The sequence below is a fragment of the Stenella coeruleoalba genome (assembly GCF_951394435.1).
Source record: "Stenella coeruleoalba genome assembly, chromosome: 7".
NCBI classification, from domain to species: Eukaryota; Metazoa; Chordata; class Mammalia; order Artiodactyla; family Delphinidae; genus Stenella; species Stenella coeruleoalba.
In genome coordinates this window covers 68367911-68385335 of record NC_137153.1, presented here as the reverse complement: position 1 = coordinate 68385335, position 17425 = coordinate 68367911, and the positions used below count along the sequence as shown (strand labels likewise).

Sequence of the window (17425 nt, the reverse complement as noted above, 5' to 3'; positions counted from 1 at the left end):
AGCTCATCCTGGGTAGTCCTGGGCATAATTATTAATAGGGCCCCATTTCACTTTTGAAAGTGTCCTGGTTTGGATAATAAATTATATGATCACCCTATCTACAGTAAAATCTTTAGATGGAAGACAAACTTAAAAGATGTTATTTCATCTCAAGGCTTGTTTATTATGTTTTAATTTTTTTCTCTCTAGCTTTTGAGGCAAACCGTAAAAACAGAATTTAGGGTTCTACATCCACACAACAAGTAGCTTTTCAAACTGCCCAGACTTGGGAGTTATGACTAAGCTGGCCTTTACTTCAAAGGACAAATCCATGAATGAACAGGGTATTGAGATGAGGCCATTCCATTCAGCAGCAGGTGCTGTGGATTATGGAGAGCCATACTGCCCCTGTAATTAGGAAGAACAACACTTTACATGCGTCCGGCAGTTTACAGTGTAAAACGCATTCTCACATGTATCATCAAATTTAACTCTCAAGAGCAAACGCATTTTCTGTTCCACAATTTCATGCGTGCCTGAGATTTCCACACAAGTGGGTAACCACTTGGGAAACCTGAGTGCAGCTCACAAGCTCTCTGATGCTCACTTCTCCCTACCCACAATCCCCAGTCCCTGTCTTCCTCAGTTCCTTGACTCTTGCTTTCCATCCACTCCCAAGAATTTGAAACCCACATTTTTGACCTTCTTCTCCCATTCTGAACCCTGCCCTCCAACTCCATCCCACCCTCAGGCCATGATGTCCAGGTTTGTTTACCAGCCTCATGAAACCGAAGCCAAAGATGAAAGGTGTTCTGGACACACTCCTACCAAAGACATGTCGCCAGGTCTGCCCTTTACCTAGACCCTGCCCATTGGGAAAGGAGCACAAGACATCACTCCCATTTTACAGATGAGAAAACTGAGTCAGGAAGATCAAGTGGCTTGCCCAATGTCACATACCAGCAAAGTGTGAACCAGATGTGGGTCTTCTGACTCTAGTGTCCATGCTCTTTCTCTTATACTAATGCTTCTCAAATTTCAGTGTGCACTTGCAAGGTCAGCAGCATAATTTACAGGGACCAAAATGAAAATGCTGGATCCCTTGTTCAAAAAGGAGGAAAATAGCATTTTCCTTTCTTCTCCCATCTCTTGACTTGCCGTGGTATTTTTTTATTTGCTATTTAACACTGGGCTACTTCCAAACAGGGATACTCACAGAGTGAATGCAGGCCTTCAAAGGTGCCCAGATCTTCACCCATGATTGGGCATGTGGGGCACACACATCTGACCCTGACTTCCCCACACCAATGCTCAGGTCCCTGCTGAGGGCAGAAGGCAGTAGTGGACACTGGGTGGGGCGAGGGAGCCAGTGGCCATCCTGGCCAGATGTGGAACTACGTATGAACTAAGACTCGAAGCTCCCCTCCCCCCGCAAGCTCCAGTGTCCCACCAGACTTCACTTACAAAACACAATTTCAGAGATAAAATTAGTAATAATGTCAAGTCAGTGACCCCAGAGCATTATACCCCAAGTACAGGGCACCCCTTCTGAGACAGGGCACTGTGCAGTCACCCTTAAGCCAGTCCTGAGCACAAGAATCACCTGGGATCTTTTAAAATGCAAGATCTGACTCAGCAAATCTGGGGTGGCCCTGGGACTGTGCATTTCTAACCAGCTCCCAGAGGATGCTAACACTGTTGGCCTCAGACTATCCTTGAGTATCAAGATTCTACACCACAAGTCTCATTTTTTAACCAGTTTATTATGTCAGAGCCAATTACACACCTTCTATTTCTTTCATTATTCAAATAATGCAGCCATGAAAATAGGTATTAAATATGTGTCACCATCCATTGTATCCTTAAAATCTGATGTGTCAGAAGTAGCAAATCTATCCATATATTTATGATATCCTCCGGCCTGGGTTTAAAAACTTTATGCTTGTACATATACCGATGTCACTCAGGTGGCCATCACACAAAGGCTTCCTGATTCTTGCTCAGGTAGACAATGCCCTCCCTGCTCAGAAGGACCTATTGTTGAAAAGTGTCAAGTACAATTTTCTAAAACAGGAGCAAGGGCCCATATCCTCAGCTCATGGATAGAAATGATGGCTGAACGGTTCTGAGTTTTTAAAGATATACTTTTTCAGGAATGGCAGCAACCTTAGACTCTACTGAAGAGAGGGGGCAAGATTTCTCTGAATTCCTGTAGCAGGAACTCTCAGATTATGGAGTCCTATTCAGTGGCAACCCATGCAGCACATGAAAAATGAGATCTCTAGAAAACTGAGCCTCAGTCTCTTCATCCCTAAAATGGGGCCAATTACACTTGCCTTAGCTCATGGGATTATGCCTTTGATAAAATCATATGAAACAGTCACTATGAAAGGTTATGAACTACAAAGTACTTTACAAATCCAAAGTTGTTGCTGTTTAACAGCCTTAGAAAATGCTATAGGTTACTAACAGATGTAACATTTCAAGGTCATGCCCCATAGCATTTGAGGTGTGTATAGAAGGTAGGGGTGTTAACAGAATATATTCTTTTAAAGGTGGAATGTTATGAGACTGACAAACCACTTTCATAACTGCCTGCCATTCAGTAATACTTGGAAATCCATCACCAATATGACTTATACTCAGCATCAATAAATCTCACAAAGTGAACCCTGTGCAGACCAAAGAGTAAACAATAGTGAACATTGTGTTTCACCTGTCTTGTTCGGCAAGATGAAATGAAAACTCTGGCTACCTCAACTGGAATAAAGCCTTTAGTATCTCACTGGTTTGGTTATTTTTGGAACCTTTTATGGAATATTAACTTTATTTGCTCTAATTCTGCAGGAAGCCACACTGGAAGTGCAAGGAAATATAAATGATTAAAAAGCAGAAGTAGGGGGGGAAAAAGTAACCACATATTTTGCCCCAACTTTCTTAAGCTAATATATCAACTGTATCTCTTCAAAAATGTGGGATTCCCCAATTGCTATTCTTGCCCCACTTCTAACATGACTACACTCAACATGGTTCACTCACTGGTGTTAGCAGATTTTTTTTTATTGTCTGTTGTTTTACCAGAGATCAACATAAGTAAAGGAATGATATAGGAAAGTAACTTTTTAAATCAGTGGCAGTATTTTTAAATTTTCTGATGTAGCAGTGGGGGAAAACTATGAAGCTAGTTGACCCACTAACGAATCAAGCTCTAACCTAAGCCCCAGGTTATAAACAATTAAATTAGTAAACCACAAACAGTAAAGAATAAAAATAAAACTTGATGTATTATTTAAAGTACACTAGTTTTTAGACCTCCCAGGCTCACACGACACATTTTCTTAGACCAGGTCTTTATAAGAGACACCAGCCTTAAGTGACACAAAAGAGTTTTTAAATCGCAATTAGTTTAGTGTCCTTGGTTGATATTATTCTGCTTTTTCTGACCAACAATAATGAATAACCCACAAGCACTAATGAATAACTAACTCCCTTTGTCTCCAAGGCCAGCAGAGCCCAACAAGAAATGTCATAGGCCCCGAAGAAAAATACAAAACCTTTACAATGAAAATCTTCCCAATTATATAGTTCTAGGGGTACTGCGAATGTGGAATTGTCTTAAATATTTAAATAGCTATGTCAAACGTGCTTATAGTGAGGATCATAAAACTGATTTCCCAGATGCTTTGAAAAATGCATTTCTCCCAGTCTAATTACAGTCTGTAACTGTTGAGCAGGAAGTAGGGAGAAATGCCATTAGTGGTACAATTTAACTTAGATTCTGTACTCACCAATTCTAGGAGGGCCAGAAAGTTGCCAACTGCAGAAAGTCCTCCAAACTCAGTCACTCACCAGCAAAGATAAATATGAAAATTCTTATCTCAGCACATTAAAAATTGACATGTGGTAAGCAATCATTTTTAAAACGAATTTCTATATCTTAGAAATATAAAGCTACAAGTAACTTTTTTCTCTGTTGTAGTACAAAGCAAATAAACAAATACACTCATGTTCCTGAGAGCCAGGGCTCTCACTGACAAATTCACAATGAGGAAGTGTGAGGAAGAACTCTGTGATGTATTTTAACTGGAACTCATTATCTTGGTCTGGTGTATCTCCTCACTCTGTCCACAGAAAGGACCTAGAAGCAATGACACCCCAGAGCCAATAAGAACACCCTTTCATCCAGTTTCCCAAGTAACAATTCCCACTAAAAGGAACCTGAACTTTTTGGAAAAATAGCTGATTCCAGGTCTGGGGCAGGGAAGTACAAATGAGCCTAGAACATCTTGCTTTGTCTCAAACCAAGGAAGTACTTAATGGGAACATGTCAAAAGGACATAAGAACTGACTGGAAGGGGCTCCCATTGGCCAAATCTGGGACAGTTTGAGCATCAGAAAAAACAATGATGGTAGTGAATTATAGCACAGTGAATTTTTTAAAAGAATACATGAATCTGCAATGACTCTAAAAGAGAAGGGAAAGAAGCTCTCCCTTCTAGAAGAATACCAGATAATAAACCTAGAAGGAATGATAAAATCAGAAAATAACTATTATGCAATCAGCAGCATAACTGATTCATACAAGGATCATCAATAAATGCTATGAGGGCTTCCCTGGTGGCGTAGCGGTTGAGAGTCCGCCTGCTGATGCAGGGGACACGGGTTCGTGCCCCGGTCCAGGAAGATCCCACATGCCACGGAGTGCCTAGGCCCGTGAGCCATGGCCGCTGAGCCTGCACGTCCGGAGCCTGTGCTCAGCAACGGTAGAGGCCCGAGTACCGCAAAAAAATAAATAATTAATTAAAAATGCTATGAAAGGCTGTTACAGAATAAGATATTCACATACGATTATTTGGATCCACATCATTCCCAAGGTTAAAATCCTTCCACCGCTTGTTAGTGTCCTCAAGATGGATCCAAACTCCTTGGTATGGCACTCATGACCCTTCATCTGGCTACTGCTTATTCTTTTCCAGCCTCATCTCTTACCAAAGTCTCCACACCTCCCCTCAATGTGAAACCAGATAGAAGTCCATGAAAATGCACCATGATCTCTCCCCTCCAGGTTTTGAGCGTGCTTTTCTCCCTACCCAGAGTAAGTTCCAGACAGCCCCTGCCCCTTCACACACACACAGAGGACATACTCTTCCATGATTGTAAGGCTAGCTCCTCATTCTTCAGGTGCCTGCCTAGATACCCTACTCTCCTCCCAGATCCACTTTTCAAGCACCGGCTGGGAACCCCTCCCAATGTTGCCGTATCACCCTGAGTGTATCTCTACCAAAGCCTTAACTATGCTTTATTCTAACTGCCCATTTATTTTTTCTGAGTTCTCAACTCCTTGAGGGCCAGGACTATGTTTTATTGGTTATTATATCCCCAAAACAGTGGCTCACCCATAACATATGCTCAATAATTATTTGTAGAGCAAATGATTGGATGAAGCTCAAACAGTCCCAGATCACCATTCTCAAACAGTTACTGGCTTAGTTTAGGAATTGTTATCCAAGATGTGAAAGGGACACATTCAGCCACTCCTGGCACCATCCAGACCACTAGTGGTATCCAAGCTGCAAGGCAAGGGGGAATAATAATACAGTTGTCCTCAACCCCTTACCCATGCCCATGCATGCCCCAATCATGCAGATCCAGAACAGGCACTGCAAACTTTTAAGCTGAGCAAGGAGCCAGAAAACAGAAAAGAAGAGAATCAGGAAGCAGTTCTAATTTTCACATGAGTTCCAAGATGTATTAACCCTGATAGTTCGTTATTCCTTAAGTACCTGAAGCATTTTTTATAAACTACGATTATAATTATAACCACTTCTAATCACTATTAAAGTAATATTCCCAAACTCCTTATTGCCTGGCAGGGCTTATGTTACTTATTCTTTCTAGACCTTAGTTCCCTTATCAGTTAATCAACAATAGCATACAACTCAGGGCTGTCGTGAGGAATAACTATGTACTGGAAAGCACTTAACATGGTGCCTGACACATGCTAAGTTATGATATAATAACTGCAAGTTATTAATATTATCACCATTATTATTGCCAGTCAGGATTTCAAACACAAGTATATATAAAAGCAAGCTACAGTTCACTAGTCAAGCATGAGCTGAAAGATTTTACTGGGCCTCAGTCCCTGAAAATACAAACACATGAACTTGACATTAAGAACCTTAGCTCGCCACGTCATGAACATAGCAACCTGACAATGACGGAGCTATTTCAGATGCAGCCCCCAGGGAAAATGTTTCCTACACTTACACTAAATATCAGTAGCTCTGAGAAATAAAACACCTCAAAACCAAGCCTACACCAAAGTAAGTAAAAAAAGAAAAGAAAAAGTTACACATGTTTACTTTTTTTTTTTTTAAGCTACCCATTTATACCAACTTCTCCATATACAGAAATACACAGACACTAAAACAAAAAACTTTTGGGTTACTTGCCTGATATAAATCATTATTCATCATAATTGGATAAGTTATGAGTTAACTGAGTGAATGGCTACTCACAAGGCTGCTAGTAATTTTATTTGGTGGTATAAACACTTAGTATAAACATTTAAAACTAAATGCTAAAAATACCTAAAGGAATATATAATCATGCTATTTTACATAACAGAGCTATATTTTACATGGGATACATACTCCTTCTTTTTCTAGCCCCAATACACATATCATTAGCAATATAACCTCATTAAGTCAACAACAGTTTCTAGAGAGAGCATGTCACTCACATAATTTGTTATTCTCCAAAAATTATTCTTAATTTAAAATGTATGGTAATTCAAACACTGCTTAATTAAAAGCATTCTCTCTGCATTTCAAATTAACAAGTTTTTTCTAGTTCTCAACAAGCACAAAAATACATCTTTTCATTATACTCTTCTAGCTGCCTACTCTCTTGTCACTAGCTGTATTATAAAAATTATAGGTTTAGGGACTTCCCTGGTGGCGCAGTGGTTAAGAATCTGCCTGCCGATGCAGGGGACACGGGTTCGGTCCCTGGTCCAGGAAGATCCCATATGCCACAGAGCAACTAAGCCCGTGCGCCACCACTACTGAGCCTGCGCTCTACAGCCCGCGAGCCACAATTACTGAGGCCCGCATGCCTAGAGCCCGTGCTCTGCAACAAGAGAAGCCACCACAAGGAGAAGCATGCACACCACAACGAAGAGTAGCACCCCCCGGGCTTCCCTGGTGGCGCAGTGGTTGAGAGTCCGCCTGCTGATGCAGGGGACGTGGGTTCGTGCCCCGGTCCGGGAAGATCCCACATGCCGCAGAGTGGCTGGGCCCGTGAGCCATGGCCGCTGAGCCTGCGCGTCCAGAGCCTGTGCTCCGCAACGGGAGAGGCCACGACAGTGAGAGGCCCGCGTAACGCGCAAAAAAAAAAAAAAAAAAAAAAAAAAGAGTAGCACCCCCACTCAACGCAACTAGAGAAAGCCTGTGCACAGCAACAAAGACCCAATGCAGCCAAAAATGAATAAATAAAATTTTTAAAAATTATAGGCTTTGCTCTTAGAATAATTTTTTATCATTTTATGTACTAGTTCCTCATTTTATTGGCTGTTAAAATTTCTCCCTTTTTAATCCTTTTCCTTCCAAACACCATCTTTCTTCTAGCATCCAACTAACATAATGACAGTTCCAGCCACCCATCTCCTCCATGGCCTGCAGAATCCAGCCCCTGGTAAGCCAAGGCAGAGCTCTGTGTATCCAGAGGGCAGGATCATACTAAACTTGCTCTTGCCCTTCCTCTGCCACCACCCACCCTACCTCCCTGTTTCCAATCTTTCTATCTCATCTTCCACTCTATTTCACAGTCCCATGAGATGACACATTTACCACTGTGGTGCCCTCACCCTCACACGTATGTACACGTGTACACGTCCACATCCTTTCCTAGAAAGCTACATATCATTATGAGACTAACAACTTTGACCCTGACACTGAATCATGTATTTTTCCATTGGATTTGCTGGCAGAGAAGAGACAAGGAGGAGAAAAAAAATAGTGTCCACTTTTAAAAGATCCCAAAAAGACAATCCTACCTTTCCCAGATTTTGGAGGAAAGGGGCTTCCAAACTCCTGTTGCTTTGGCTTTAAAGTGTGTGGCCCTGACATGCCTCCAGTCTGGGTGACCTGGAAACGTGGCTTCCCACTGGTGAGCACTTGTCTCCTGGGGCTCAAGGCAGGCAGATGGATGGGGCTCTCATTCATGTTGCTCTGAGGAGCCATCCCTCCTCCTGAGGGCATCTTGAGATGGAGGCTGTTAGCAAGGCTTCCAATGGCAGGGCTTGGTGTGCTGCCACAGGATGAGGGGCCAGGAGTCCCCGAGTGGGCTCGAATGGGAGGAATATGTTGGCCACTGACCATCCCGGGCCCCTGTGGGGTTCCTGATGTCCGGTGGAGATTCATGCTGCATGACCTTCCATTCATTCTGACAAAACCTGTAGCCAGGTTGGTCAAATATCCAATGACACTAATGATTCCTTTCAGGCAAAGTCCAATAAGTTATCCATGGTGTGGTTTATTAGCCTGTTTAAAAAAATAAATGCAGGCATTTTTAAAAGTAAAAACGAAAATAAATTACAACGAGTTTTCAACCTGTGTAGCATTCATATCAGGAAGAAAAGAAGCACTCTCAGCAAAACGGTCTTTTATGTAGAACAGGGTTATCTAATACATGGTTCATTGTCAGGCACTCTCCCCTCCTGCACTCGTTGTAGACATGGATTATGGATCACTGCACTGTTTTTTTTGCCAATGAACCCTTCTCAATACAGTGCTCTTGGCAACTATAACCAATCTACTGGTGCCAGCTTGCAAAACGAAACTTATTTTGCTCTGTAGTGGATTTGTCGGTACTAGCTCACATTTGCTACAGTGCATCCTGGGAAACCCAAAAGCATCACCTTCATGAGCTGTGAGACTAGTGCTTCAAAGATTCCAGTAAACAAACAAAAAGCCAATACAGGGCTTCCCTGGTGGCGCAGTGGTTAAGAATCTGCCTGCCAATGCAGGGGACATGGGTTTGAGTCCTGGTCCGGGAAGATCCCACATGCCGCAGAGCAACTAAGCCTGTGCGCCACAACTACTGAGCCTGTGCTCTAGAGCCCGCACGCCTAGAGCCCGTGCTTCACAAGAGAAGAAGCCACCGCCATGAGAGGCCCGCACCGCAACGAAGAGTAGCCCCCGCTCACCGCAACTAGAGAAAGCTGCACAGCAACAAAGACCCAGTGCAGCCAAAACTAAATCAAGAAAAATTTTTAAAAAGCCGATATAACCTCTAAAAGAGATTATGAGGACATTAAACCATCTCAGATTTTTACTCTATGAGCAATCTTTTTCACAGTCCCTAGATTTACAAAGGATAAAAAAATAGGCATGGGAATCTCACAAAGGCTTCATATATCCATATATCCAAATATTCACAGCAGCGTTAGAGTCTTGGTTCTATACTGATCCTGAGTTATGGGGAAGGAAATAGAATCAACATCACAATACTCTCATCTTCCAGTAAGATCCTAGAAAAGGAAAAGGCTGTGTGAAATGCTTTATGGAAAGCATAAGGACAAAACAACCCTTCTAAAGGTGAGTATGTTCATCATGCACCACACACAGTAAACTGACAGTAGTTCCATGAAGCTTCCATCTGCCATCTTACCACTCCCTTCCTCAAGTGGCAGAGGGAGAACCAAAAGTAGTGACGTGGCCACAGGACATCATCATCCATCCATATATAATAATGTCAGTACTTCCTGGTTATAAATCATTAGGAAAGGCCTTTTCCTCCCTTGATCCACAGTTCCCCAAAATGTGTGTAATAACATGACTAAGTGCCACTACTCCAAATGAATGACCGACATAGTCACAATCTGTATTCTTTTATACAGACATGATAGTCATGGAAAGAAGCCAAAGCTGAACAAACACAAGAAATACAGACTGAGTGCAAAGTAGTAATGGCCAGATATCCTCAACTGGATGATTCCCATTTTTTCTCTATGATCCACTCAATGTCTTAGACGAATATTTCCAACTCAACTCCCAAATGAATGTTCCATAAATCATCAAGTACAAGATATCAAGAACAGCAAACCTTTTGTGAAGAATTTTTTTTTACTGTTTTAGAAAATCAAAAATACAGGTATCCCTTGCTTTTCAAAATTTCACCTTACACCACTTTGCTTTTACAAAACTTACCTAAGTACCTCTAACCAAAAGAAATTTGAGGAGGATTTTCACTTTTATGAAAAAAGGTGAAAAGCAAAAACAGCTTTAGCATTTGTTCTGCAGGGGGCCATTATAGAGGCAGTACTCACCCCAAGCAGTGAGAGTGCTCCTTCGCTGGGAACTACGCTCAGCATCTCAACTTCAAGCCTCCAGAGCATTGAACTGTGTCTGTGAACATCTGTGCTTTATCTCATTTTATTTTGTGCATCCCTTAGCAACATGTGTCCTAAGGTAATTGCTTCTTCGTTTTATGCCATTTCAGCTGATGAAAGATTTCATAGGAACACTCTACTTTCAGATAGCAGGGGAAACCTGTAGTATTTAATTTTCAAGCCAAGCACTCACTGTGCCTTCTGCAAAGCTGAGTGTGTATGCCCATATGTTGAGGAACTTCCAAAATTACCAACAATATAAAACTGGAATGTTTTCTTCACCTTTATCAAGTCTCCATTTTATTAAGAATTCTATCAGTCTGTCACATTTAATACTGACATGCCTCCTCGGAAAAAATCCTAGGTCTCACTCCTGTCCTTCCCTCCACTACAGTTGCCAAGAAGGGACAAATAAATCTAATGAAGATTATCCAAAACTGCATCATTTAAGTTTGTTTATGGAACAATAAGAAATGAACCCTGGTACCAGACTGGTTGTAAGGTTTTTTTTTTAATTATGGAAAAATTCCAATGCCTTTTCTGCTGCATCCATTTAGAAGAACTCAAGTATACTACCAGCTGTCTGTTGATTCACTGGTTGATTGTGGGCAAGAGTCATTTAATGTCTCTGTGCTTTGCCAGATGATATTGGCCATCTATTCTCCATTCATTGATAAAACAGTGTTTTCTGAGGCACTTTGAACCCTGCAAAAGAAAGCACTTATTCAGTACCAACCAAAAAAAAAAAAAAAAAAGGCAAAATAAATATGTTGTATTGGCAATTTGTTGAAAATGAGGAATTATCCAACATGACTGGAAATATGAGTCACTAAGACCATGGGCCAAGTGACAAGTTTCTGCAGATTTGCAGACTATGCCCATTTCCAGGTTTTTTAAAAATAAAGGAGTCGATTTTGGCATCAAGATCATATATAAGCAGGAATTCTCATAAAAAATCTGGGTAAAAACATATAAGTAAGGGCTTCCCTGGTGGCGCAGTGGTTGAGAGTCTGCCTGCCGATGCAGAGGACACGGGTTCATGCCCCGGTCTGGGAAGATCCCACATGCCGCGGAGCGGCTGGGCCTGTGAGCCATGGCCGCTGAGCCTGCACGTCCGGAGCCTGTGCTCTGCAACGGGACAGGCCACAACAGTGAGAGGCCCGCATACCGCAGAAAAAAAAAAAAAAAAAAAACATATAAGTAAGTACTCAGCATTTGGTTAGATCATTAAGAAGGTGAGTTTGTAAGAAGGAAAAATAATTAAAGAACTGAGAATTTAATTATCAGAACTCATACCTGCCCGGATATTTATTTTATTTTTATTTTTTATAAATCACACTCCTGTTTTAAATAGCTTTAGGGTGAAAGTAAAAACAACAACAAAAATGTACTTAAATTTTATTACTAAAAAAGCAATAGCCAGAAAGTAAAGTGATTAATACCATAAAGAAAAACCAATAGGTCAATGGTGTGTGAGCTGAGAAAAACCAGCCTCAAGACAAAAATAAAATAAACTGTATGAGAAAATATGCCAAATAATCCAGTTTTCACATTAATTACACCAACAAATTTTTTAAGCATTAGACACCGGAATTTAAAAATCAATTTGTTTATTCATATTATATAATATTTTACGTGCTTTTTGGCCAGGTCATATGATCATAATTCTAAGCCCACTTGGTAACAAAAAAGGAATAAACAGCTAACTTTTAAGAAAGACCCATCCTCACTGAGTCGGAGTGAATAGAGTACTCAACCAGAAGTTAGGACACCTAACTAATTGTGTTCTAATTCTAATTGTTCTAATTGTGGCAAATCATTTACAACATCTCTGGACAGTTTTTCATCCACAAAATGAAGAATTTGGTGATAATCACTTGAAATTTTGTTCTTCCAGATAATTAAGAAAAGGAAGATTATGGAAAATACTCATTAACTATGATGAAGGATAAATATGTAGATTTTTATACCTATGGCACTTAAATCAAAGGGATTGGGTGGATATGAAAGCAAAAATAACAGTAATCTCTACTGTCTCCATCACATCAGAGATGTGCTGAAAGACAACACCCACCTTGAAAAATGAACATTGGGTTAAATTTTCCTACACTTTGCCAGAAAGTAAAATCACAACTAATCACTATCAAAACCTGACTGGTAGGATTCCACTGGAAGAGCATCTTTCTATTTAAAAACTTAATCAAGTTCTCCACCATTACTTTCTCCTCTGTCCTCCATCCAACTACTCTAAACCTAAGCATCAACAGAAAAAAAGAAGAAAAAGGAAAAGCGTGGAACCCCCGGAAGTATAAATTTAGGGTACTTTGGATCTGACATATTAATACATTTAGATTTTTAATACTCCTTTGGTTCTAACAATGAAAATGTTCATTCATCCTGCTATATGAGTCAACATAAGTTAATAAATCTTTCCTTTCGGCCACTTGAAAACTCTTAAAACACATTCCTGTAAGTCAAGTCAGAGAGGAAGTTACTTAACTCCTAAGAAAACCAAGGCACAAAATCACTTAATGATAATTTCATTAGATTTCTGGAAAAGCTATGACTTTAATCAAAATACAAGATCATGACTCTACCTTCTACCCAAAGCTCAAGGCACTGTGCCGTGTGGATTAAAAGATTACACAGAACAATGTTAACTCATCCCTTCAAGAAAATTCCAAAAACACGAGTTCTATAATGTCTATTTACAGCCAAAAGCCCTTTCTTAGTTAATATTATTAACAGACTCATCTAGAGTCATAATTCATCTGATGAGCCAGTTAATTATTAATTTTCATACATCATTTCATTTCCTTAGGCTACATTTAGCCTTTGTTACATTTTCCATTCCTTATGCCACAAGCATTTCTTACCCTGCATAGAAAACCTGATAATGAGACACAAAATGCCTGTCAGCAAACAAACTGCTCCTGGGCTGGTTTCTTATATATACGTCTAAACCATCTAAAATAGAGTTTTTATTGATTCTTTTTATTTTTCCCGCTTCGGGTTAATGATTGTATAATTTCATTAACATTGCCTTTTCAACATCACTGCCTTGATCGCTAATAGGCCCCTGCTATTCCCATGGGTTTCTCTAGTTACAGCTTTGTAGCCAGAAGAATATAGAAATGAAAAGCCTATTGATAGATAATATAAGGTATTCTCGTGCACTGCTGCAGTGTGAAGCACGTTTTGCAATTCAATCAAGGACAGATAGAGCTGAATGTTCTTAGATCCTAGGAGTTCATTTTAATAAGCAGAATGTACCTTGTCCTAACACAGGTGACTGACTCCTCAGAAAAGATTGTATAAACAAACACCAATCGTGTAAGTCATTTTATTGGCAACAATATAAACACAGCTATATTAGATGTCACCAATAAATCAAAATTATTCTTGTCTGCAATTTTAACAAGAGGAAAGTACAAACATGTGCCTGTGAAGCTGGAGGATACTATAGAGGAAATGCACTGGATGCATACAATATCATTTCTCTAAACTGAAAGTATATTAAGTAACCAGCAACAAAGTTTAGTTGATCATTTCCGTGTTTTCATAACTTTATACAGTGAGACTGACACTCTCACAGACTTTACAACAGAGGCCACACAGAAACAGGGATGGAATAATTCCACATTTGGGATGTGGAGTGGAAACTTGGGGAGGTTACACCTTGTAACTAGTACATATAGACCGTATAGTCACTTGGGCACTCCCAAGGTCTAATATATGTAATTCGAGAATATTAACATATTTATTTTGAATACTAAGATGTTTATAGCTATTACTCAAGCAATATAATCACCAATAAAATGAAATCAAAGAAGTTTAGCTTTGAGTTATACCATACTTTACTTAAAAGTATGAAGACAAATCAGTGTTCCCTTCAGAAATTCAAGACCATTCTACCAAAGACCACTCAGAAAAGATTATATAATGAACTTATGGATCCCATCTAATAGAATTCCTGACTCTGTTTTAATCTGTGATTACAACTCTTTGCTATCGAATTAGAGATATACACATTTTAACTTTTTTATATAAAATTTTCTTAAAAATAAAAATAATCTTCCCTAAATTTATAGAGTAAAATATCTGGCAGTGCCTTTTTAATCAAATTTAGTGGCTACGATACTAAAAATGTGGGTAGTCATTATGGACAGGACACTGAGGAAAGGAAGGAAAGAGAAAGGGAGAAGAGGGACAGAAAGAAGGAGAGAGAAGGAAGGGGAGGGGAAGGCAGTGCTAAAAAATGACCAAATCTAATGCAGGAATTTATTCTGTAGTTAGTTAATCCTAACTTAAAAATCAGAAGCAGCACTGAGAACATTCCACACGATGCTAGTGATTACGGATATCTGGAAGAAATATAGAACCTTCAAGAAAATACTGCTGGAGGGCATTATTAGAAGTTCAATAACCTCTCTTAGAATCTACTTTCCACACTTCAATGCATCTATGCAACTCTCATATCCCCCTAACTTACTAAATGTCACTATTTTTAGTAGCAATTACCTACAAGTGTTTCATCAACTTTGCCTCAGTCATGAACTCATCAATGAGTACAGAAAGTTCTAGAAAAATATGGCCCTACCAAAAAACGGCAACAGAGAGGGGGATAGTTAGGGATTCCCTTAGTCAGCTGCAAGAAATCACACACAATGAGAACGAACTTGAAACCAAAAAGATTTTTGAGACAAACATAGGTAAGTTCAGAAAGGTAACCATGCCTTGGCCCATGCATTGGCCCAAGGTGAATATGGGCCATAAGTTCCTAGATCTATGTTTAACAAAGTAATGTTTCTAAAGCACTGTTTTTCAAATTGACGGCAATCCATTGGTGAGCCCTGAAATCAATTATTCAATGGCAAAACATTTTTTTAATGAAATAGAACCAACTAGAATAAAACAGAAGCTATCAATGTGCATCAAATATATTAATGGTTAAGAATTGTTTCCTTTTAATGATTTGTGGGTGTATATGTCTGCATATCTATATGCATATAGTGTATTCTGGGTAAGATGAAAAATATATTTTCTGGTGGGTTGCAGACAAAAAAGCATAAAAGCTACTGTTATGGAAGCATTTGGACTATCTGCCTGCCCAGGTACTTAACAGGAGTATCTGTAGACATAGACAGAATTAAACAACCAAAGTAAAACAAATACCATAATATAGCCGTAATAAAGAAAAGATCTAAATGTTTGACATTTTTAGCTTTATGAAAAATAAGGCTTAAATCACACAAAGCTACACTCCTACCACTGTTATCTTTCACTTTATCTTTTATTTAACATCAACTGATCAACTGTGCTCTACAAATATCAATTAACCAACTGACTACCAGAATCAGGATCAAAATGACTGACAATTTTATATCTTCCTTGTTCTAAAGGGTACATGACCTTCCCTGGAATAAAACTTCACTTTTACAGTGATAAAGAGGGCAAGTATAAATTAACACATAACTGCCTTTGAGAACTGACTTTTTTTTGAAATCTGTTCTTAATACGAGTTAACCATCAGATCCTATGAAGAGGAATTTGAAATGGAAAAACGAACACATTCCCAGTGATGTCACCACTGAATTAATTACCTGAATTGCAAAGAGTGAACAAACACCACATGGCCATGGTTTGAGACACAAAGCCTTCTTCAGAAATATAAAAGAAAAGTAACTGGCTGGAGATTTTTCTTTAAAAAAAAAAAATCCATCCTCACACAAGGAGATACACAGGTTGTAAAATACGGCAAATGAAAGTGCATTCTTTGTCACCTAGTATGTATAAATAACTACTCAGCCCATATGAATAGCTATTTGCAAAGCTAAAACTCACTATATGTTCAAAAGGATAATAAACATCTACCTATGGAAGATTCTAGAAATAAACTGAATTTAGCACTCATTAAACCAAATATTCAAATATATTAAATTATCCCTATCACTTGTGTAACTGAGTGATTTCTTTCCTTCAGTGTAGTTAGTTATTCCTTAAAAGTAACCAATGTAACTATTTTTAGCTGTTGGTAGACAGAAGTTTTATACAAGTTAAATTATGTTCACTGACATCACTGCAGAAGTATGAATGTCCACAACAATGACTAGGCCCTTAACCAACATGACAACATATTTATTTAAAAAAAAAAAAAAAACCCTACATGAATGACTCAGTCAAGTTACAGACAGAAGTGGAATCTATTGGTCATGCTGCAAAGGTTGAGAAAACATTAATCCATTTCTTCACACACAGGAATAACAAGAATTCATATATAGGCCTGGCATCTGGTTACTTTTGTGTGTACAGTATTCAGCAGGCCTAGAAATGAAACTTCACAGATCTGGCTCAGAACTTCTGAAATAACTGACAATGAGAAAGCCTGACCTTTTTTATCAAGGAGCCTGGGACGGGGTCTGATCTTGCACTATAATCCTATCTGCCCATCTGCAGTTCAGCAAGGCTTGCTGCACCTGAAGGAATGTGTAGTTGTTCCCATTCTTGGCCTGAAGAGATCATGTCAGACAAGAATGGCCCCCACCAGCTTTCTTTACTTCAAGTCTGCTTTCAACTACTTAGAGCCTTCATGATTCCAGTTTTACAAATAAATCCCCTGATTTTGTTCCCACAGTAGAAAATGATTAGATCCTTGTTTCTGTTCATCCTACATACTGCCTTTGAGTTCACCTGAGTGGTGTTTCCCCTCCTCCCTTCTTTTGCCCTCTGTTTCCCCAAATCCAGATTCTATTCAACCTCCAGGCCCACCCCACCTTAGGCCTTCTCTGATCCTCTCTTAATCCCTCTGTCTCTGATCTGTAAAATGGTGAGAATTACACTGTTGTACCTAGTTCACAGCATTACAGAATATTAAATGAGATAATGCACGTTACTTGTTTAGCACACTGTCTGGTACATAGAAGGATCCAATAAATGTTGACTATTTCACTCTATGTACACCTCCTTTAACATTCATAACTTTCTGCATTGCCTTATAGTTATTTGCCTATGTTTCATCTTCCTGTCTAAATTCTAATTTCATTAAGTTTT

At 39.4% G+C, this 17425-nt stretch overlaps 1 protein-coding gene across 1 annotated transcript in view; it reads right to left on the bottom strand.

Annotated features, from left to right (window-relative positions):
• The window catches only part of GLIS3 (GLIS family zinc finger 3), a 520272-nt gene that overhangs the window by 481111 nt on the left and 21736 nt on the right, over positions 1-17425 (bottom strand). The window contains exons 2-3 of the mRNA XM_079927522.1: positions 10313-11080; positions 8039-8525 (exon numbers count right to left, since the gene is read on the bottom strand). Of these exons, the coding sequence (XP_079783648.1) occupies positions 8039-8426 (388 nt within the window). The 5' untranslated portion in view covers positions 8427-8525; positions 10313-11080. The remainder of the gene's footprint in view (positions 1-8038; positions 8526-10312; positions 11081-17425) is intronic.